This window comes from Scardinius erythrophthalmus, assembly GCF_964197995.2.
Source record: "Scardinius erythrophthalmus genome assembly, chromosome: 17".
In the NCBI taxonomy this organism is placed as follows: domain Eukaryota; kingdom Metazoa; phylum Chordata; class Actinopteri; order Cypriniformes; family Leuciscidae; genus Scardinius; species Scardinius erythrophthalmus.
The window spans coordinates 4,388,330-4,412,789 of NC_138237.1; the positions used below are offsets into that span (position 1 = coordinate 4,388,330).

General features: G+C 36.7%; 1 protein-coding gene across 1 annotated transcript; it reads right to left on the reverse strand.

The window, feature by feature from the left end:
- Positions 1-1,150: 1,150 nt before the first annotated feature.
- nars1 (asparaginyl-tRNA synthetase 1) lies at positions 1,151-24,220 on the reverse strand. Its single transcript, XM_081391882.1, has 15 exons — positions 24,027-24,220; positions 22,393-22,475; positions 22,227-22,292; positions 18,512-18,604; positions 18,335-18,424; positions 16,813-16,891; positions 16,655-16,725; positions 16,148-16,234; positions 14,898-15,119; positions 14,497-14,696; positions 13,198-13,333; positions 12,620-12,733; positions 12,386-12,517; positions 2,352-2,483; positions 1,151-1,499 (listed from the first exon to the last, which is right to left on the reverse strand). The coding sequence occupies exons 1-15, from the start codon at positions 24,208-24,210 to the stop codon at positions 1,368-1,370; spliced, it is 1,821 nt and encodes a 606-aa protein (XP_081248008.1). The 5' UTR covers positions 24,211-24,220; the 3' UTR covers positions 1,151-1,367.
- Positions 24,221-24,460: the final 240 nt, after the last annotated feature.

A 24,460-nucleotide genomic window follows, 5' to 3' on the forward strand; every position in this document is an offset into this window, starting at 1 on the left:
AGCACAAATAAAATTGACAATCCACACAAGCATATAATATAGTACATATAGTACTAATATTATGTCGTTTATATATATTACTAATAGTAATATATTTATTAGTACATATAGTACTAATAAAATGTCGTTTATATATATATATATATAAATTATATATAAACGACATTTAAGTAAATAAGTGACTACATGATACAACAAATACAATCAATTGTATTACTTTTACCCTTTAGTTATTATTTCCTGTATTTTTTTACTTTTTTCCCCCTCCCAAATTTACTTATTAATGCAGGTTTGGCCTCCATATTTAATGTCTATCTTGTCAATTAGTATTTTTTATATTTAACAAAAGGACAGGACTAAATTAAGATCTTTATGCATGTATGTATATCCGTTTGTCCTGATCAATTGCTTTACACGGATTACACGGAAGTGAAAAGCAAAGACAATGGAGTTGTAAGCTGTTTTTAACTGGTATTTCCTGTATCAACTGGTTCTGCTACAAACCATATAACACAGTTTTTCTCTTTCACTTCACCAAACCAACAAATTGTTCTTATAAGTTTTTTTGTTATTCAGTTTGTCATTAACAATTAAAAATCTCTATTGTTGTGCAATGGGTCAGAATTTCTAGCCAAATTATTATGAATATTATTTTTTTAATGCTTTATTCAAATATTAGATTCACAAATTGCTTGTCTTTCGCCTCCATTGTAGTCTTGAGTTTCTTCCGGGAACGAACACGTCACAATATTCCTCATTATAATAATTCATACTCAGAATAAAGGGGCGGGGCCTGGTTGAGTTAGTTAGTAGTGTGTTAAACTGGTGGTTATGGTAAGGGGCGGGGCATTCAAACACACTCAAAGCGCTCGACCAATCACAACACACTGATCCAGCTGACCAATCAGAGCACAGTGTGCTTTTCAGAAGGAGGGGCTTCATAGAGACAGGAAGTGAACAGAGCGTTACTGACAGACTGGGAAGAGAGGAGCCGCAACAATGGAGAATATGAGGAGAATAATCAACATTCAAGCTGGAAAACCTGTTCTAGTAGAGACTGAAAAGATTTTGAACAAGTGTATAATAGGTTTAATAGCAGTGCAGTTGAGCGGCTCTCTGACGCCCTCTAATGGATTAAAACACAAGTGCATCACCATCATCTCGTTGATTTATTATGCCACATATGAACATTACAGACACAATCATCTTCCAAACCGTCTTCTGATTAGATCTTTAAACATGACGTGTATATATGAATATGGTCTATATTAATGGTCAGTAATATATAAGTATGGTCTGAAGCGATGAGAGGGAGTGCTGTGATTTTGTAGTTGGTCTCCTGCAGTGATGTCTGTGTGTGTGTGTGGTTAAGGCCGGCAGCGTTGGATGAAGCGTGGATACAGGCAGACGTCACGGATGTGGTGCCGGTTCAGGAGCCAGGTGAGGAACCGCTCCAGTCCCAGACCGTATCCACCGTGAGGACACGTGCCGAACTTCCTCTGCAACACACACACAAACACACACACACACACACACGCTTAGATGCTGAATATGTCAATATATTTTAATCATTGTGAGCTGGCCAAAATATTCAATATTGAAGATAACTCTGGTATCATTATTGTTTTATGCTATCAATCAATAAAGTTGCTCTATGCATTTGTCATATATTAAAATATTTTATATGCTAGTAAACATTGCTGTTTATTTTGTATTGGTACAATTGTGCATGTAAATGTAAATTAAAATGTTATTTAATATTCTTCCTGCAAACAAGGCTTGATTATTACAAAATTACATTTATTAACTAGTTTTACATTAAACACTGTAGCCAACAATAGCTATTTAAAAAAAAATTCACTATTTTAAATCATTTCAGGGCAAATACAAAACTATCAAGATGTACACGATCATTCAAAAGTGTACATTAAGGTTTCTAACGTTTTCTGCTCATCTTATGCTGAGTTTATTTGATCAAAAATACAGTGAAATATTATTCAAATGTAAATCAGCTGTTTTCTATGTGAATATATAGTAAAGTGTAATTTATTCCTGTGATCAAAGCTGAATGTTCAGCATCATTACTCCAGTCTTCAGTGTCACATGATCCTTCACAAATCACTCTGATAAAAATGTATGATCATTATCAATGTTAAAAACAGTTCATATTTTTGTGGAAAACGTCAGATTTTATTTCTCAGGATCCTTTAATGCATATAAAACAGCTTTTTTTTTTATCGAATCTTTTGTAACATTATAAATATCAGTTCTGATCAATTTAATGCTGAATTCATTTATTTCTCTAATCGTACTACAGTAGTGTGTGTGAAGCACTGGCAGGAGGCTGTTACCTGGTCAGTGTACCAGTAGTAGGGTGTGGGGTCGATGCCCTCTCTCTTATACCCGTCCAGGAGCTCCTCAGCGTCCCAGATACGCATGGATCCTCCCACGATCTCCCCGACGTTAGGCATCAGCACATCCACCTGACACACACACACACACACACACATCAGCCTTTCACAACACTGCTCTCCTGCACACTCATTTACAATGCCTGGCTGGTAGCTCCGCCCACAGTGAAATCCCATTGGTCCACATAACTGCATGTTAAACACCACATGAGTTTTGATTGGCTGTGAATGTAATGGTTTTGGTGTAGACAGGGAAAATAATGTTACTGGATATGTTTGTTTCGAGGCTGGTTTTGACTAGGGCTGCGTATCGTTCAAACATTTCCGTTTTCGATACGATACTTTTTTTCTGAACAGATAATGTTATAGCAGAGGCTGTAACATTAATGTGAACAGGGAATCTGTTAATGCAGCCAACCTTAAGGAGAAGCGCACTTAAAGGAACACGCCTTATTCACCGTATCCCCCAGAGTTAGATAAGTCCACACTAGTGGTCGACCGATATTGTTTTTTTGATGGCCGATGCCGATGTCTTAGGTAGAGCAGGGTGGCTGATGGCCGATATAAAGCCAATATATATACTTTATATTTATTTTAATCAATATTTAATAAATTACAAATAAACTAGAAAACAAATCTTTAAAATAAACATGTGTTTATACATTAGATGGCAACTTCTTGAATCTGCAGTTTTTTTTCACAAATAAAGTAATTGTTTAAAAATATATGAATATGTGAATAAAAAGGAAGTAAACACTGTAACGGCACTCGGTAATCGGGTAATTTCATGTGCAATGGTAATCATAGTTTTTCAAATAAAGACAAGGTAACGCTAATATTACATACAGCACACAGTGAAACCGATATGAATATGACACAGTGGGCAACTGGATATAGCACAGCATATTTTAAAATGAAGCATTTCAGTAATGCACACTTCACTAGATATCACAGCTGGATTCGATTAAATCTGCAAGGGTTGTGAAATTAAATGTTTATTAGATATTCAGAGATTTGTTTAAATGATGTAGATGCGCATTTGCTGAATGTTGACGGTAAATGAGAAAGTATTTTAGCCTGATTGTTTGCCTTTTCTGTTACAAATAATATAAAAGCAACACTTTACTTTACGCTTACCATTTACTTTCTTTGTTTACCAGTTCTGTCTAACAAAGTATTAGATATGACTGATAGAGATCGTGAACTAATGTAGATGGAGAATGTGAGCGCTGTGTGATCAGGTGCTGGTGTTCTCAGCGCCACCCGTCAAAATAAAAGTCCCGCTTCCAACACATCAGCCGATGCCGATATTTTAAAAATGGCAAATATCCACTAGTATGACCACTAGTCCATACACACCCTTCTCATCTCCGTGCGTGCCGTAACTCTGTCTGACGCACCCACCACTAGCCTAGCTTAGCACAAAGACTGGAGGTAAATGGCTCCAGCTAGCATACTGCTCCCAATAAGTGACAAAATGACGCCAACATTTTCCTATTTACATGTTGTGATTTGTATAGTCACAGCGTGTGCGAATAACAATGTCATATGAGAGACAGCCATCTTCTAACCGCACACATACTGTCTGGGAACTATATTCTCATAGTAAATATGAAAATGTTGGCGTTATCGCATACCATTTACTTTCTTTGTTTACCAGTTCTGTCTAACAAAATATTAGATATGACTGACGGAGATCGTAAACTAATGAAGACGGAGAATGTGAGTGAGCGTTGTGTGATCAGACGTGCCATTCTCCTCTCAGGCGCTGGTGTTCTCAGCACCGCCTGTCAAAATAAAAGTCCGGAGCGCCGTCAAAATAAAAGTCCCGTTTCCAACACGTCGGCCAATCAGAAAAACGTATCGGCCTTGGCAATATATGGGTTGACCACTACATCTGGGTACTTCTGCCAATAGTTGTAGGAATTATGAACAGGTTCCTCCGCTGCGAAAGACCCTCTTGATCCCCAGCCCTAGTTTAGCCCTATGGGTTTGTTGTGGAAAAATTCATCTTTTCCTTGTATTTTATTTTCAACGATTTAACAAACGAATGCCATGCGTTCTTTGGCTGTATTTTGAGTTTCTTTTATGATATTGATACAGCTGCAGGGTGTGTGTGTGTGAGATTTCAGAGGTAAGGAGATTCCCGTGCTGGGGAGGGGTCAAGGGGGGTCCCTTTTGTTCCTTGTTCTGTGAAGGGTTCAAGGGGGGGGGTCCCTTTTGTTATTTTGTTTAGTGGGGGCTGTAGGAGATAGCTTTTGAATAGAACACTATAAGGAGCTGGTCAACCTCTGCTCTGGGTCTCACTCCACCTGCAGCTGGACTGTGGATGGACTGGGAACATTCTTGCAAGAATAAATATCTTTTAAGGACAATTTGAATCCTGATGTCTCTTATGCCTGATGCTATTTTGTTAGTTACTTGTTTTTGCCTCAACAAGTTGGTGTCAGAAGTGGGATCCATGAGGTTTCTTCTGGCCCTGAGAAAGCGTATTGACGGACTGATCACCCTAAAGCACAAAAGGCTTTAGTCTTACCTCGCAGAATTGAGAGAGAAGAGCCAAAACTGCTATCAGGGCCAGGAGGAACCCACTGGATTCAGAAAGAACTCGGAGGCAGTAAAAGCATCTCGGGTAAGAGACAGTTAAATTATTTTGATAATTGTGAGTGAACATGAACCATGTTGGCTGAGTTTTGCTTTTTGGTACGAGCGAAAGGTGATTCAGGGGAATCACAAATTTTTTGGGGTAAGGGAAAGAATTGATCTGAGGAATTCGGATCAGTTTCTACCTCACTTAGCTCGTTGGTGGACGGAAAGCCCACAGGTGATTCAGGGGAATCACAGATTCAGGGGAATCACAGATTCAGGGGAATCACAGTTATTGATTAATTAGTTTTACTCAAAAGTGCTAGTAACCAAAAAAAAAAAAAATATTTCAGAATTAATCGAGCGCTGGAAAGTGCTTATAGGAAGTTTTTGAGTGAAACGTAATTACAAACCACCCGACCGATCTTGGGGTAAGGGAAAGATCGGGTCTGTCGAAGACGTTTGACAGATTCTGTAAGACACGTGTCGAATTGTGAAATCCAGAAAAGAGGAACTCAGCCAAAATGGGGTCATCTAACAGTAAAGTAGATCATTTTTATACACCAATTTTCTGTCAAAGGAGAAATAATGATGGTGGTAAATGTAAATGTATTTCCCCGAGGCGGGAACCTTGAGTAAGATAAGACTCAATGTCGTAAAAGAATCAATAGAAAAGAACGAGGGAAAACAGAATGGTTGTTATGTGTGTGTTAAACATGTGTGTAAAGGACGCACACACGAATGCATACGCTGATTTACTTTCTGCTACCTGCAATGAAAAAAAAAAACAAAAAAAACAAAAAAAAAACGGTTGGAAATCTTTATGTGTGGCTGATGAAACTTTGAGCAAAGCTATGACTGATGATTTGAGCAGTGTTGTGAATGATGAGCATATGAGATTGTACAAAGGTAGCCTACAGGGTTTTCTGAAATGCTAACTTATCCGTTACTAGTCAGAAAGGGTTGTTGAAGTTTGTTCATGAGTGTAAAACTGTGAACGGACAGTGAATTGTTGGATGGGAAAGAAGCAGATAAAAGAGAACAGAGTCGATGCAGAAGGAACTGATATGTAGGGAACGATAGAGTTCATGGAACTATTTATGAACGCCTGATTAAGTCAAATTAAGTTGAAATTTTACGAAAAGTGAGTTTTAGATGGAAATGGGGCGTTGAGTATGATTAACAGGGATTGGCATGATATAAGGATAAGGAATGTTTCATTAAGTAAAACGATTGTCTTTTGAACCTAAAGGGTCCAGCTATGCTGGGAGTACAGCAACAGCGCTTGCTTGTTCAAACCAGCTTCTGGATGTTAAATGTATACTTGTTTTGTAATCAGTGTTGTTGATGATAATATCAAATTAGAAAATGTCCAGAGATTGGATTATTTTGTTGATATTAAGCCATTTAAGGAAATATATTGTTTTATAAAGGAAATTATGGGTTGGAGATAATTTCCCCAGAAACGTGTGACTAAAGTTAATCAGAAACTTTGTGAAACCCATTTAGAATATTTAGATTTTCCGTGTCGCTTATGAAAATTAATGTTCTGCCAATAATAGTGATGTGAATGTGCTTTATTGTATTAATGTTATGAAAAGAGAACAGAGTATTGAAGAATAGATTGCCATATTTTTGTAACAAGAGTTGAAGGTGCAAGCGGCTAAGATAGCTGTCTGTGTAATTTAGAGACTGAGAAGATTTAGAGAATCTTGTGTTTTCTGTGAAACAGTAGAGATAAGTAGGACTGAATAATTATAATACAATTTTGTGATTTAAGTTGAATCTGCAAACTAACCATTTGATAGAAGAATAAGCTTTTAAAAACCAGTGTTGATGAAATTAATGACACGTTAAAGTTTTAATACTGTATGAAGAGTAACTGAACAGTCCTGATAAATAGTGAGATAAAAGAGAGCAAATGCTGTAAGCAGTTCTGCTCACGCTCTGAAGAGATTTGCAGATGATGTTTAGTAAAAGTTTGATTGTGATTGGAAAGATAAACAATAACTTAACTGGCTCCAAAGAAAGAAAGTGCCAAAATGACACAAATTTAAAGAAAAGTCTGTGTTAATATGGGTTAGAAAGTAGATCAATGTTAATATGATGAAGATTATAATTCGGCTATTGTAATTGAATTTGCAGCTGGGACAGTGGGGGAGAATGCAGAGAACTTATCAGTGGCTCTGTTTGCATTTCCTGAATACAACACAATGTTTCAGAAGTGCAAAATAGGGTGAAGCTGTTAGAAAGATAAAAGGCAGAATAACAGAGAGTGTTTTATTGCAGTCAGCTGGGTCATTCAGTGACTGTATGCGCACTGTATGACTGTAAAAGTAAATGAGGGAGAAATAAAGTTGATAGTTGGAACTTTTGAAAGTTGTAAGAAGATTGAAAGATTTAAGTGTAAGGAATTCCTTTTGAAAGGAAAGAACTATAAAAAGTACCGGTTGACATAAAATTACGGATAAGACTAAATGAGTTGCAAAATATTTTAAAAGTACCGGTCACTAAAAGGATGATTGTGTTTTTGAATGAAATGCTTTGATAAGGTTTTAGATGATATGGAGAGACAAATCTAATGAATGATTTATAATGATAATCAAAAAAATGTATCACAAGCAGGGAGCAGCCTCAAAAGTGAATCATAGAAGCAGATTGATAAACTCCTAGAGAAAACATTGAAGTAAAATTGAAATGAAATTGTTATTAAGAACTAGAATAATTCGTATTATTTCTTTAAGATAAAATAAACAGAAGCAGTGTTACAGGATTAACAGTTGCTAAATGTAAAATGTGTAAAAGGCATTTGATTAAACAAAGGCTTGTTAATGTTGATTTTAAAAGATAAGATTGTGATTTGGCCAAAACAGGTTTGCTTATCTGAATCTGGCATGTGCTGTGACTGAAACTGCCACAGTTTCAGTGCAACAGAGACTCATTCGGAGTGGATATTATGTCTAAATTACAATACATGTAATTCATGGAAAAGATGCCTTAAGATGGGCTACAGTTGAAAAAGATGGTAGATAAAGTCTGAAGTTAAAAGTTTATGAGAATGCAGTGTACCAGTCCTGAATGCCTCAAGAGTCTCTCTCTCATTCAATATCAGCTGAAAGCTGTTGTCTGAGGCTGTGTAAAGCACAGTGTTTTAGTTGAAAAGATTCATAGATGTGGAAAGAAGTCTTTAAAATAATAATGCAGACCTTAAATGATAGAAGTGACATTTTTGACTAGTTTATTTTAGGACCGCTTCTTTGTCTGATTTTAGCCTCCACCATAAAACAGGGCTGATGGCTCCGGCTACAGAAGTAACAGTACACTGAATGTACGATTGTGATCTAAATTCACTGACTATAATCTAAGCAGGTTGCTACCTTTAAGATGATTAATGAATTTAAGTGATTAAATACTGTTGTTATTAACCTGTCTCCCTGTGAACACTATTAGGTCAGAATGGCTCTGATGACTCTTGAATGCGCCTTTTCCTAAGCTCCAGAAAACAACAGATTATGTTGAAGAAAACGGTCACAGATTCTGTGATGGTAAAGAGCGGTAACCACGTGTGTACGAAGTGTTTACCCCAGAGACGGGTAAGACCCTCTGGCCAAAAGGGCAACCTAAGACAGGGGAATTCACGCAAAAACACTGGGCATTTCCTGATGGAGGTGTTTTTATGTGAGATGGATATGAGAGTGGCGCTGATTGACTGAGTGGCGACCAGCATCAGCAGATCATTGAGAGGCGAGATGAGCTGTGAGAAGTTACGGCCGTCTGACCCAGAAAATGTGAGTTCCTCTATATACCACTCACCAGAAACCGCGTTGATTGAATGGCTTGTTTTTCTGACAAGTGTCTGCAACTATGCCAGGGGACAACACCCTGAAGAAAAGACAATTATAGGTTAAGAGCTGATCTGAATGGGCATTCAGGAGCCAGCAGAGACCATTGAACTAGTGGTTATCTGTTGTGGAGACAGCTTAAAAAAAAAAAAAAAAAAAAAAAAAAAAAAAAAATTGTAATGTTAGTTGCCTGATGAGCAAGGAAAACACAGAGATTTGTGTCGATGCTGAACTAATGTGTCAGTTCTGACTCCTGTAGATCATTTAGACATGACAAAGGACCACTATAAGACATGGTGGTGGCTAAAGATGACTCAAGAGAATTTTCTGGAAAACAAAGGTTAGGTAAATTGAGTATTTTAAACTAAAGATAACCTTAGAAAAGATCATAGAACGATTGAATATGACTATGATTATTTTAGTTACAGTCCTAGGAGGCTGTTGAAAAGATTATTTGCTTATAATGAGAGAGAAAGAGACTGCTTGAGTGGAGGAAGAGGATGGTACTCTGTCTGTCTTTCTGTTATCAGTCAGCCAAAGAAAGCTGGAGCAAAATAAGATAATGCACCAAAACAATCCAGCTGACTTTTCTAAAATCAGATGGATAATGAACAGACATGCTTTGAAACTGGTTAATAGGCCATAAAACATTAGATAAAAGATACAGGAAAAGGTTAGAATGTCACTTAGAATTTAAATCTTTTTAGATAAAAGATATTAATAAGAAATATGAGCGGTTCATAGTCAGGGAAGAGTGTGAGTGTGAATTCATGTTTTGTACAGTATGTGTTAGTTTAGGACAACTATTCTGTCTGAATAGTGTGTATACATGTGTCATTAACCTCTGGAAAGAGTGTTTTAGCATTATAGATGGGTTAAGGCAAATGACAAAGTAAGCTGAGGATTGTGAGTCAATCTGATGAGAAGGCAACACAGAACAGGATGAGCTTTAAGTTGATTGATCATCGAGCTCTGTCTGTTAATTATTATTTTGGTCATTCATGATGTGCAGTAGATTTGAATTACTTTCTGGACAGGTTTAAGTATTGATAAATTAGAATTGTGAAGTCGTAGATAGCCGTCAGTCATGTGTTGAGAAAAAGTTATAAATTTGACAGCAACAAACACGTACAGTAGGCTAAGTAAATATCAGATTATCCAGAGAGCCCTTAACAGTTATGTATTGTAAAAAGGGGAAGATTGTTATTCGACTGACGTTGACGAAGTGTACTGACGCTGACAAAGTGTACACGACCTGACCTGACCAATTGATGACCTGGAGAATGTTCGTAGATGACAGTTGATTAAGAGACCAAACAATAGGCCTGAAAAATCAAGAAACGCTGTGAAACTAGGGGCCGTTGCCTTAAAAAAAAACAATTTGATAAGAAGATGAAATTGTGGCTTTAAGTAATATTTTTATTTCAGAGGCAGAGAAAGATGGGAAACTTGGCTGAAGGACAACGTTTGGGTTAGCAAACTTTATCCAAACAAATGTTACCAAATAAATATGAACAAATATTGCAGTTTTCTATAGCTCAAACAGTAGAGCGTTAGCGCTTGTAACGCCAAAGTCATGGGTTCAATTTCCGAGGGAAAGCAAGAACTGATAAGAATGTAAATGTGTACTTTGAAATGGAAGTCACTATGGATAAAAGCGTCTGATAAAAGTAAGAGAATTTTATTATGTTAAATTTATGCACAAGATGGGTGTCGTGCATCAAGAGGAGGATGAATATGCTCATGGCGGGAACAGGAGAACGCACAGTAAAACAAGTGGTCAGATGAGTCTTTGAACTTTTTAGTATGGATAATTTGTATTCAGGCCACAAACAAAGACATTTCGGCCTCACAGGTGGGAAAAACAGTAAATCCAGGGGGGAAGGGCTAAACCCATTGTCTTCACAGCAGGCTGAGAGGTTATCTAGCTTTGACCTCATCGGTATATGAGGACAGTAAAAGTCCAGGAGGGGTTTATTTGAAGAACTTTATTTGTATTAACCAGCTAGATCTGGTTTACTAAGGGGTTCACATTTGCTGAAAGCCATCGCACAGGTGGGAAGATAAATGTTGGGAGGACATTGGGTTTAATTGTGTGCATTGTTTGTATTTTAAGTGTGCTAATAACAAGAATTGTTTTGACAGGAAACGCCGGAGCAGATGTGGCAGCACAGCAGACAAAAGAAAACTATGTGACAATAACCTCAACATTTGTTTTTCTTTACAGAAGATGCAGACTTTTGCGCATGGCATGAGCAAAGTGAAGAAACAGTGCCTAACCCTGTGTAATGCCTAACTTAAAATTTTCATTTTGCAGGATGTCAGGATGGATTGAACCAAACAGAACTGATTCTGTATTGTTTTGTTAACATGAACAACATGGGTTGAATGTTTTTTTTCAGGGGAACAAGGACCCTGAGTGCTATTCAATGAGCAAGAAATTATCCGGTGATATGTTTCAGGTTGAAAATTTCACAGGTCACACCAAAGGGACGACACGACACGCGCTCACTAACAAAATCACTTAAGGCCTCCATTCGCAGGTGACAGTAGACAGTAAATGACTCATTCCAGTGGGGGTGCGATCGTGATCTAAGGGAAAATCTTGTAAGGATTTGAAAATGATTGAAGGATGTTAGACCTGGGTCCGAGCATCTGACCTAAACTATACCAACCATCATCAACAACCTCACACGCCAGCGCAAAGAATAAAGTAGGGGATCAATGATATGTGCTAGAAACAAATCTCCCCTGCCAACGTTGGAAAAAATCCTCTCTACGGCATGCAAAGTGTCATATTGGTGAAGATGGAACGTCCATGAGGCAACGAGATGATCAACATATCTGGAGAAAATGTTGACCAATTAATGGTTGAAGAAAAGTTTTGCGATTTTATTTGATTGAATCAAATTAGGGCTTAGTATTGATATACATGAAGGGTATAACTGTTCTTGAATTAAGACTTGAATTAATTCTATTCTTAAAGATTTAATAGTATAATGGGTTTGATTAGAAAACAAGAGTGAATTTTTCTATGTTGTTTATCAGAGAATGATAAAGAGGAGGAAATGTTGTGGAAAAATTCATCTTTTCCTTGTATTTTATTTTCAACGATTTAACAAACGAATGCCATGCGTTCTTTGGCTGTATTTTGAGTTTCTTTTATGATATTGATACAGCTGCAGGGTGTGTGTGTGTGAGATTTCAGAGGTAAGGAGATTCCCGTGCTGGGGAGGGGTCAAGGGGGGTCCCTTTTGTTCCTTGTTCTGTGAAGGGTTCAAGGGGGGGGGTCCCTTTTGTTATTTTGTTTAGTGGGGGCTGTAGGAGATAGCTTTTGAATAGAACACTATAAGGAGCTGGTCAACCTCTGCTCTGGGTCTCACTCCACCTGCAGCTGGACTGTGGATGGACTGGGAACATTCTTGCAAGAATAAATATCTTTTAAGGACAATTTGAATCCTGATGTCTCTTATGCCTGATGCTATTTTGTTAGTTACTTGTTTTTGCCTCAACAGGTTAATGCCAGAGAAGTGTGTGTGATCTGACCGATTCAGTGAGGCGCCGGTCCTCAGGGCAGCGCTGCATGTAGAAGGATTTGATCTCAGCCGGGAATCGACACAGCAAGATCGTCTCGTTGATGGCGTCGGTCATCAGGCGCTCAGGGGCTTCTGGGATATCCTGTGGAAATGACACACAAACGGTCAAACATCATCATAACTCGAGCGTCTCTTCGCAGTTCAGAGCTCTCGGCAATATCGTACGAGACTCGGCGTAACAAACCTCTCCAAACTCGTAAAACGTCCCATCATCCTTCTTGATGTTGTGCTCCTTTAGCCAATCAATGGCCTCGGTGTAGTTCATCCTCCTGAACGGGCGTTTGGGAGGCTTGAAGTCCTTCAGGAGGAAAATAAAAAGATCATATTTTATATTTTAAGATCAACATTTTACACAATAATTTGTTAACAAACAAGTATTCATTACTTCAATGAGCTCATTTGTCTCTGCATTCAATTACTAAGTTTTTTAAATTAATACATTTTTAGCTAACTATGATTTTGTATACATTTCTGAAATACATAACTTAGAAAGTTACCTCTGATAACAGATCACTCTAAATTGTAATATTGTGAAAAGCACTATACAAATAAACGTGAATTGAATTGAATAATAACCATTCAAAAGAATATTCACAATGTTTCCCAATTTCATTAATTTTACAGGCCTGAAAACACAATCCAGGCCTTTAAAATGGATGTTTCCTTGTTTTCCCTGACTGCGAGAACCTCTGTATAATAGTTTACTGATGTTCAGAAACCCATATAATGGTGTTGTGTGAGGTCAGAGGTCAGGGGTCGTACAGGGTTGAGGTCGTAGAGCAGTTGGGCGGCAGGAGACTTCAGGACTCTGTCGACAACGTCACACACCAGATCCTCCAACCTGTTCAGAAGGTCTTCATAACTCATGAAGGGACACTCAGCCTCGATGTGGGTGTACCTGAGAACACACACACCACACACACACACACACACACACACACACACACACACACACACACACACACACACACACACACACACACACACACACACACACACACACACACATTAGGTTTTCATGTTTAATGGGGACATTCCATAGGCGTAACGGTTTTTATACTGTACATTCTCTCCCCTTACACTAACCCGACCCCTAAACCTACCCATCACACACACACACACACACACACTAACCAGACCCCTAACCCTGCCCATCACACACACACACACACACACACACACACACACACACACACACACACACACACACTAACCAGACCCCTAAACCTACCCATCTCACATCACTTTGCATTTTTACATTTTCAAAAAAATAACAACTTAGTCTGATTTATGAGCGGTTTTCAATAAAGGCCTTATGAAGCGAAGCGAAGCGTTTGTGTAAGAACATTTTTATTTTTTATTTACCTTTATTAACCCCCCAGAGCCGGTTCAAGCACTTTTATCACGAATGGATAGGGTTTGATTGACTTAAAAAAATATATCCACTGACTCCAATTATAAGGCTTGGAAGAGCCAGGACATTTTTTAATATAACTCTGATTGTATTCGATAAGAACAACTGTTTCAAAAGATGCTGATAGCGCTCGCTTGCGCCCTCTAGTGGGCATATGACAATACAGTTCTTTTTCCTATTGCCTTTAGAATTTGAATATAATTCGAATTTTGCTAATTTTAAAGAAAGAAATTCAAATTTAGCTTTTCAGCCATTTTGACAGCCCTAACACACTCACACTCACTCTCTCTCTCTCTCTCTCTCTCTCACACTCTTGTACATCTATCTTTATGAGGACATTCATAGACACAATGCAATCTCTAGCCGCTTACCCTAACCTTACCCATCACAACTAAGTGCCTAACCCGACCCCTGACCCTAAACCAACCCTTAACCTCATTATAACCTTATCCCTAAAACCAAGTCTTGACCCTCAAACAGGCCTTTAAAGGCTCTCAGAGAGTGAGGACCGGCCAAAATGTCCTCACTTTACTCTCTTTGTCCTCACTCCAATGGTCTAAAACTCAAACTGGTCCTCAGAAAGATAGTTGTACAAGTACACACACACTCTCTCTCTCTCTCTCTCTCTCTCTCACACACTCACTCACTCGGACAGGTGTCTGCGGGTGCGCGACTGCTCGGCGCGGTAGGACTGTGCGATGCAGAAAGTGTCTCCCAGCGCAGGGATGCAGGTCTCCAGGTAGAGCTGAGACGACTGCGTCAGGTACGCGTTCTCGCCGAAGTAGTTGAGACTGAAGAGGGTGGAGCCGCCCTCCACCTGCGTCTGCACCAGAGTGGGCGGAGTTATCTGAGGAACACAACACAAACCGTTACCTCAAGACCTCTTAAAGGGATAGTTCACCCAAAAATGAAAATTAGCCCAGTGTATTGTATTCGTCTGAAAGAAGACTGTCAGATACCCCTAGGATGGCTTCAGGGTGAGTAAATCATGGGCTAATTTTCATTTTTAAGGAGCGTGCTTAATGTGTGTGTGTGCTTCAGGAATGACCTCGCAGTAACCCCGGCTGAAGAAATGATCCCGGAAACACTGGGTCACGGTGGATCGGACTTTCAGGATCTTGGAGACGTTTTCCCCGCGGATCATCATGTGCCGGTTGTTCAGCTGCACGTCCACGTCAGACTCCTCGTTCAGCAGGTTATCAGCGCCGCCCGCCGGAGCCAGACCAACCAGCTCCCAGAAATCACAGTGCAGCTCATGGCCACCCGGAGCCTCGCAAAACAAAACACAAAACCATTAACTGCATAGAGAAAAAAAACACACACTCTGTGTTTCAGAAATCAAACAGGCATGGAAATGACTTTAAGGGTCATGAAACCCCCTGTTCTGCACGCAGTCTCATGAATAATTAAGCAAGGCGGCTTCTCGTTGGATAAGGACACAGACTCATGAATAATTAAGCAAGGCGGTTTCTCGTTGGATAAGGACACACCATCTCATGAATAAATAAGCAAGGCGGCTTCTCATTGGATAAGGACACAGTCTCATGAATAATTAAGCAAGGTGGCTTCTCGTTGGATAAGGACACACCGTCTCATGAATAAATAAGCAAGGCGGCTTCTCATTGGATAAGGACACAGTCTCATGAATAATTAAGCAAGGCGGCTTCTCGTTGGATAAGGACACACCGTCTCATGAATAAATAAGCAAGGCGGCTTCTCATTGGATAAGGACACAGTCTCATGAGTAATTAAGCTCGGAGTCTTATCATTGGATAAGGACACACCGTCTTATGAATAATTAAGCTCAGAGTCTTCTCATTGGATAAGGACACACCGTCTCATGAATAATTAAGCTCAGAGTCTTCTCATTGGATAAGGACACATTCTCATGAATAATTAAGCTCGGAGTCTTCTCATTGGAAAAGGACATTCAGTCTCATGAATAATTATGCCAGGTGTCTTCTCATTGGATAAAGACACACCGTCTCATGAATAATTATGCCAGGTGTCTTCTCATTGGATAAGGACACGCAGTCTAATGTATAATTATGAGACAGCGATGAGTCAGTCACTGATGTACTTTAGTACAAGAAAACTGTCGACACAAAGGCTAAAACCAGAGGTTGAAAACAGCACACAAAAAAGAACATTTACTAGTTTTCTCCTACAATTAAAACTAACAGATGGTTACATTAAACACACATAATAATCTAAGTAAATTTAGTTTAGGGTTTCATGACATTTTAAGGGCGAGTAAACTTTCCTTTTAATGAAGTGTTTAAATTAAAGTCATATTACCTGTTTGCCCTCAGGAACAGGTTTGACGGTTCCATACAGAGCGACGGTGCTCTCCGTAGATAACATCAGTCCATTATAGCACTGACACTGAACACAGAAAACACCAAATCCATCATCTCAACTCAACTAGACCTTACACTGCATTTCACTTCTTACATTCAATATCGTTCAGAGCTAATACAAGTTCAAGATATGGAGATATGCAAATCATCATATTAGAATGATTTCTAAAGGATCATGTGACACTGAAGACTGGAGTAATGATGCTGAAAATTCAGCTTTGATCACAGGAATAAATTATACTTTACTGTATATTCACCTAGAAAACAGCTGATTTACATTATAACAATATTTCACAACTTTTACTGTATTTTTGATCAAATTAATGCAGCCTTGGTGAGCAGAAGAGACAGAGCAGTCGTAAGATCCCTGATAACTAACAGGATAGATAGGATTAGGAATGATTTACCTATTATAATAGTGTAAAATAACAAAAACACACAGTACCAGTTTATCAGTGAGAACACACTGCAGGAAACCGGTTCCGTCGCGCAGCACAATAAACAGAAGGTTCTTTCCTGAGAAATAAATGTATAGTGTTTTATATGTATGTTGTATTAAATGTTGATTGATTATAGATGAACAAACACAGAAAATCTGCTCACCTTGTCTGCGCAAGCGATGGACCCAACCGAACACCTTCACCCTCTGCTCTCTGAACGACTCCAGTTTATCAATCTTCACCTGAGCGGCACAGAAAATAAAACTGAAAAACTTCATGAAGCAGACTAGAACATTAATAATCGAATTTAGATGGCTTAATGGGATTTGAAATGTATTCATGTAATACATCAATGGATCCGATGAAGCTCAACCCTTAAAGAGATTTCACTTTTGATTAAAAGTGGCGGTGAATAGCATAAATAATTAATTTATAAGGAAAATATTAGCGGTTTAAACTTTTGAATCCAGCTGATTGAAAAACATCTTGCGTACATTTATTCACATCTTACAAACATAATGACTGATGCTCTTTGAGAATATGAAATCGGATCAAACTCATTTGAAGTGCCAACATTTGAAGAACCTTATGTCTTTAAAAAAGGAACATTTAACATTTCCACTTTGATTGCAATCACTTTTTTGTCTTGCAATTCGGACTTTTTTCCTCACAATTATGAAAATGCGAGATATAGTCGTAATTAAGATATAAACTTTATATTGAGATTTAAAGATGTAACATTTGCAATTATATCTTTAACTTTTTCACTCCAAGGCAGAAACAAAGAAAAAAAGTCAGAATTACGAGATTTAAACTCCCAGAAAAAAATCAGAATTGTGAGATGTTAACTCAGAATTCCCAGAAAAAAGTCAGAATTGTGAGATGTTAACTCAGAATTCCCAGAAAAAAGTCAGAATTGTGAGATGTTAACTCCGAATTCCAAGAAAAAAGTCAGAATTGTGAGATGTTAACTCTGAATTCCAAGAAAAAAGTCAGAATTGTGAGATGTTAACTCCGAATTCCAAGAAAAAAGTCAGAATTCCGAGATGCAAACTCAGAATTCTGAGATGCAAACTCAGAATTCCAAGTCAAAATTCCAAGATGAAAGTCAGAATAGCGAGATTTAAACTCAGAATTCCAAGATGAAAATCAGAATTGTGAAATTTAAAATCAGAATTCCGAGATGAAACTAAGAATTTCAAGTCAGAATTCCGGTCAGAATTGTGAGATTTAAACTCAGAATTCTGAGATGAAAGTCACAATTGCGAGATGTAAACTCAGAATTCCAAGTCAGAATACCAAAATGAAAGTCAGAATTGCGAGATATAACCTCAGAATTCCAAGTCAGAATTCCAAGATTAAAATCAGAATTGTGAAATTTAAACTCAGAATTTAGAGATAAAACTAAGAATTTCAAGTCAGAATTCCGGTTAGAATTGTAAAGTCAGAATTGTGAGATTTAAACTCAGAATTCCGAGATGAAAGTCAGAATTGTGAGATTTAAACTCAGAATTCAGAGAAAGTCAGAATTGCAAGATTATTAAAAAACTTTTAGATGTAAACTTGCAATTGTTTATTATTTATATCCATTACTGCCCCTAAACCACCTACCCATCCTCATATTGTAACTCGGTGCTATTATATAATCAATATTATATTCTGTACGTAATTCAGAAAGTACTCACGGTTTTGGGTTCAGGAAGGCTGGGGTCGTTCTTGATGGTGATCTTTTTAGCGTCTTCCAGATTCTTCTCTCTGCGTACAGCATCTTCAGCCTGTCAATCATGAGGTCAAAAGATGATCGATACAGGAGTTATTACAGGTCTATAGAGGACAGGGGAATCACAGAACGTTCCAGGTACCTCCTTCTGGTCTTTGCTCTCGCTCTTCAATTGCTCTCGATTGAAGAGCTTCTTCGTGTTCTTCATCTGAGTCTTAGAGATGACGGCCCAGCGCTGACAACACAAACACACCATAATGTTCAACTATCCAGAGGTCATACGCTGCAGGTAAAATGCTATTCCTATCAAACTTTGCCAAGTTATTATGAATCACCTTAAAACACGCTCTTATGCAAAATATGCATATGTGTGCTAATATGCATCTATTGATTAAATATGCACTAATTTTGCATGCACCATGAAAAAAAAAGAAGCATATTTGTGACAATTTCACGTTAAAAGTTTTTTTTTTTCAAAACAGATAGATCTAATATAACTTTTCTTTACTTCATAAATTTTCAAAACATTATCTATTAGGGATGCACCGATTTGAAAAATTTGGTCAATACAGATAACTGATAATTCTTTATATTTGAAAGTCAATAAACGATAATTCTTTATATTTGAATGGTGATAAACAATAATTATTTATATTTAAAAGTCAATAACCGATAATTCTTTACATTTGAAAGCTGATAACTGATAATTCTTATATTTGAAAGCCGATAACCGATAATTCTTTATATTTGAAAGCCGATAACCGATAATTCTTTATATTTGAAAGCCGATAACCGATAATTCTTTACATTTGAAAGTAAATAAGCGATAATTCTTTATATTTGAAAGTCCATAAACAATAATTATTTAAATTTGAAAGTTGATAAACAATAACCGATAATTCTTTATATCTGAAAGCCGATAACCAATAATTCTTTATATTTAAAGCCGATAACCAATAATTCTTTATATTTGAAAGCCGATAACCTATAATTCTTTATATTTGAAAGCCGATAACCAATAATTCTTTATATTTGAAAGTTGATAACCGATAATTCTTTATATTTGAAAGCCGATAACCAATAATTCTTTATATTTAAAGCCGATAACCAATAATTCTTTATATTTGAAAGCCGATAACCTATAATTCTTTATATTTGAAAGCCGATAACCAATAATTCTTTATATTTGAAAGTTGATAACCGATAATTCTTTATATTTGAAAGCCGATAACCAATAATTCTTTATATTTGAAAGTTGATAACCGATAATTCTTTATATTTGAAAGCCGATAACCGATAATTCTTTATATTTGAAAGCCGATAACCAATAATTCTTTATATTTGAAAGTTGATAACCGATAATTCTTTATATTTGAAAGCCGATAACCAATAATTCTTTATATTTGAAAGTTGATAACCGATAATTCTTTATATTTGAAAGCCGATAACCGATAATTCTTTATATCTGAAAGCCGATAACCAATAATTCTTTATATTTAAAGCCGATAACCAATAATTCTTTATATTTGAAAGCCGATAACCTATAATTCTTTATATTTGAAAGCCGATAACCAATAATTCTTTATATTTGAAAGTTGATAACCGATAATTCTTTATATTTGAAAGCCGATAACCAATAATTCTTTATATTTGAAAGTTGATAACCGATAATTCTTTATATTTGAAAGCCGATAACCGATAATTCTTTATATTTGAAAGCCGATAACCGATAATTCTTTACATTTGAAAGTAAATAAGCGATAATTCTTTATATTTGAAAGTCCATAAACAATAATTATTTAAATTTGAAAGCCGATAACGAATAATTCTTTATATTTGAAAGCCGATAACCGATAATTCTTTATATTTGAAAGCCGATAACCGATAATTCTTTATATTTGAAAGTCGATAAACAATAATTATTTAAATTTGAAAGTTGATAACCAATAATTCTTTATATTTGAAAGCGGATAACCAATAATTCTTTATATTTGAAAGCCAATAACTCTTTATAGTTGAAAGTCAATAACCTATATATCGGCTGATAAATCTAAATCCAAATTTTATATAATTTTTGAGAGCCTGATTACAAAAACTAAAGTCTCACCATTAAAAGCCATGTCTCAAGCACACAATTATAATATTCTGATTATTATTTTACGTAGCCGTTTTGACAGACTTTCGCTGCACATGTTGCACTGAACTGTATTTTCCTTTTCTGAAGTGATTCCAATCATATTTCAAGAAATTCAAAAACATCATGATGAACAGTGAACATCTGAAGTGTCTCAGCTGAAGAAAATAACCCATTATCCATCGGACAAACTTTCTTATCGGGCCAATAACGATAACATAAAAAATTTACATATATCGGTCGATACCGATATGGTGGCCGACATATTGTGCATCCCTACAATCTATAGACTGGGAAAAAAAAATTCTTTACTCGTGTCTGCTCACATTGGCCCTCATTTATCAATCTTGCGTAGAAACGGGCGTATATATTGGCGTAAGATTATGCTTACACTCCTCTCATCGCCTGATTTATGAAGCTGTGCGTACCTTTGAAATTCTGGTGTACGCAATACCTGCCCTTGATAAATGCCGCGGCTGAAATCGATCGTCATTAGAATAACACGCCCCTATATATTCAAGTCTCCGCTCCCCCCACGCCCTCATTTTACGCCATGGACACACGGAAGACGGCAAAGAAGAGAAACTTCTTTGAGAAAGAGAAAGCGAAACCAGGGAAGTGGAAAGAAACCAAATTGATTTCTAGATTTTCATTATTAATGACGCTTATTGTTATTTAGAAGAAGAATGTCGTTATTATTATTATTTGTATTATTATTATTATTATTTAAAATAAGAAGAATGGCATTTTTATTATTTTGTCAGTCTGAATTATTTTTTTGGGCCTTTCATTACTGAACCCAGTCCGTGCACACCTGCCGGGCCTAACCCTGGCCTAACCATCGTTTCAAAGATTAGTACAACGGCGAGCGCGTCGAGTATAAACGCCTCGTCCGTTTGGGGAGGTGCGCGGGCAGTCTGCGGAGACTCGCGCTGCGGAGCCAGGCGAAAGTATAAACAAGGCTTGAATCGTCAGGTAAAGCGCACAGGCTCGCAACTTAAGGAATACATATGCCTACAATTCAAATGCTTTGGTAAATTCACACAAATTAAACATTTTAGTCCATGTTGCACAAAAATAAACACTGAAGTTTATAATTACTATGTTGTTGTTTTTTTTACAGTGGGTCATAATATATTATATCTTTTAGTTTGTCAATGCGTTTTGTGGTGTTAGGAATTGTTTTTCTGCGCATTCCCACACTCAAAACGTGCGTACACCACCTCCTGAGCTGGCGTAGGATTTGAGCGTGCCGTACGCCAACGTTCATATTGATAAATCTCAAAGTCACCGTGGTTTTGGGTGTACGCCAGGTGTACGCTGGAAATTTGGTGTACGCACTTTTGATAAATGAGGGCCATTGTGTATTAGCAAGTAAATACTAAATAAACCCTTTATAAAATGTATGTTTAGTGGTGGAAGTTGAGATTTCTTAAAGAAAAACAGCTATTAAATTTAGCCAATGTGAAATCATATATAGTGCATACAAAAAAATAAATAAAAATTAAATGTTTTTTTGATCAATAAATTCTATATGATCTTCGTTTTTCAATGGGTTCAATAAAGGTATCACCTTTAAATGTCTAGAAAAATTAAATATCTTTTTTTTTTTCTCAAGCAGTTTTGTAATACTTTATGCTGGGCAGAATGTATGTGCATCTTTGAATCAATAGATTTACATGTTTATTCTTGTTACAGTTAGTTAGTCATTAGGTTTACACACCTCTCCTTCTTTCTGTGAATCCACATAGATCACTGGGAATGGCTCTTTTCCCGCAAACAACAGTGCCTGAGAACATATAGGAAATATGAAGGATAAAGAATGAAATGAAATACAGAAAATGACCGGAATCATATTTCATGAGAAGATGTGGATTATCATCAGGCACCTTGAGTGGCGTTTTAAAGGGCTTCTGCTCGGATCCCTCTCCGTCCACATCACTGCCCTGTTTATCAGACACGTACAGTTCTTCTGCAGGAGGAAACCACAGCAGATTTAACATTTCACCAGTTTACAAGAGCAGGAAAAGGTCCTTACGGCAGTATATCGACACTCTCAAGCTATTTATTTGGAATTGATTCCTTTTAAAAACATCAGGAAGCCTACATAAAAAAGTAGAAGTTGGTCTGGGAAAATGATGGCCTGTTTAAGAAAACAAGTGCAAATATGCATGTTTTATGCTGTTGGTATTTTAGGTTATTGCATTCATATTTATGTTATAACAAATAATTGTATTATTATTTAAAAAACAATATTTCAGTAAATGAAGAGTTCATATGCAAAAACCAATTACCTATTAATTGTCATTTAAGTGAAATTACTGAACTTAAATATACAAGCTTGATAAAAATGATCATTCTAGAAGAAAATTTCAGATGGCACTTAGAGGCTTTTGCATCTGAACTCTTCAAATATTGTTAAACATTTTTATTTAATTGCGCTCGTATATGCTTTTGTAATACATTTCTTATTAATGGCCAGTATGTTATATAGATGTACATTTCCTTAAAGTGTAATGTCTTTTTTTGTAAAAATGTACATTATTTTGAAAAATCACAAACCAATTTAAGAAATAATAATAGGGTTCGTTAAAATTTTAACAAAAAGTAAACGGTTTTACATATATTTTCCCCGATATTTAAGCATTTTTTCCCCCATAACCGGGTATCGGTTTCATAATATCGGATTCACCAATAAATGGCGCCATCTTGAGAATTGTGCCCAAGACTGGTCAAAGATAAAATAACATTTTGCCTTTTGTTATTAATATTACTGCTGTTGTTATAAATGAAAATATGTAAATGTAGTGCTAAGTAGTAGCAATGCTTTTTTTATTTATTCAGGCGGTTTAGAATGTTTATGTTTTTTAAAAATATCTTAGAATTATTGTTACATGCTTTATTTGTTACCGGTTATTTAAAAATAGACTTCAGTGACAGTGCACTTTACTAATTTTGATTTGCAGCATGCAAGTGAAATTACAGACATTAAATTACCATATTGAAAAAAAGTGTTAAATTAATCAGTTTGTTCAGGGCTGTTGGTTTAATTGTCAAAAACAGAAATAAAACAATAAATAAATAAATATAGTTTATCGGGCACATAATGAAAATTTGTGATAAAATAATCAATATCGGCCGATCACTATTTAAAAACTATTCTTTTGCTTAGTCAGATTCACTCAATTAATCAACATTTGAGAGTTTATTTACGAAAATCTGAAGCATTTATATTTAAAGTAGTCCACATGTTAGATCTATTTCCTAGTGCACGTTAGATTTGACAGATCTTGTCAGTTTATGTTCATGCATCATGTTCTGAGAAGACCATATATATATATATATATATATATATATATATATATATATATATATATATATATATATATATATATATATATAGTTGTGTACTGTAACATAAATAGAGTACAGTACTTGTGTCATAGTGCAGTAGAGCATGAACTGACGCAACACTGCAGACAATATGCGTCATCTTCATCACCGTCATCATCATCAAACTCACTGATCGACATCTGAGCGACGCGCTCCCCCGCCATGTTCTGCTCTCTGGGCCTCAGACGAGTTGAGTCCGGCTCGGTTCGGGATGTTTTCGGGTAAAAGCACCGGAAATCAGTTCGTCCGTCTGTGTCACCGCACGCTGGGCACACGAGCTGATGTCTGGAGACTCGTGCGCATGCGCGAAACATCAACTCTGTCGTTTCAGCTGGGCATTGGCCCGTTCGCACGATGAAGATTTTCCGGAAAGCTGATTGGTTGGTTTTGAGGTTGGGGGCGGGAGTTTCAATAAAACCGTTTAGCGTTGGTTCAGTCAATAAAAAATAAAATAAAAAACCTGGACAGTAAAATGCACAAACAATCATAAATGTGCAGTAATGTATTTATTTATTTATTATTTACGCATTTAATCTAATGTTTATTTATTTTAATCTTATTTAT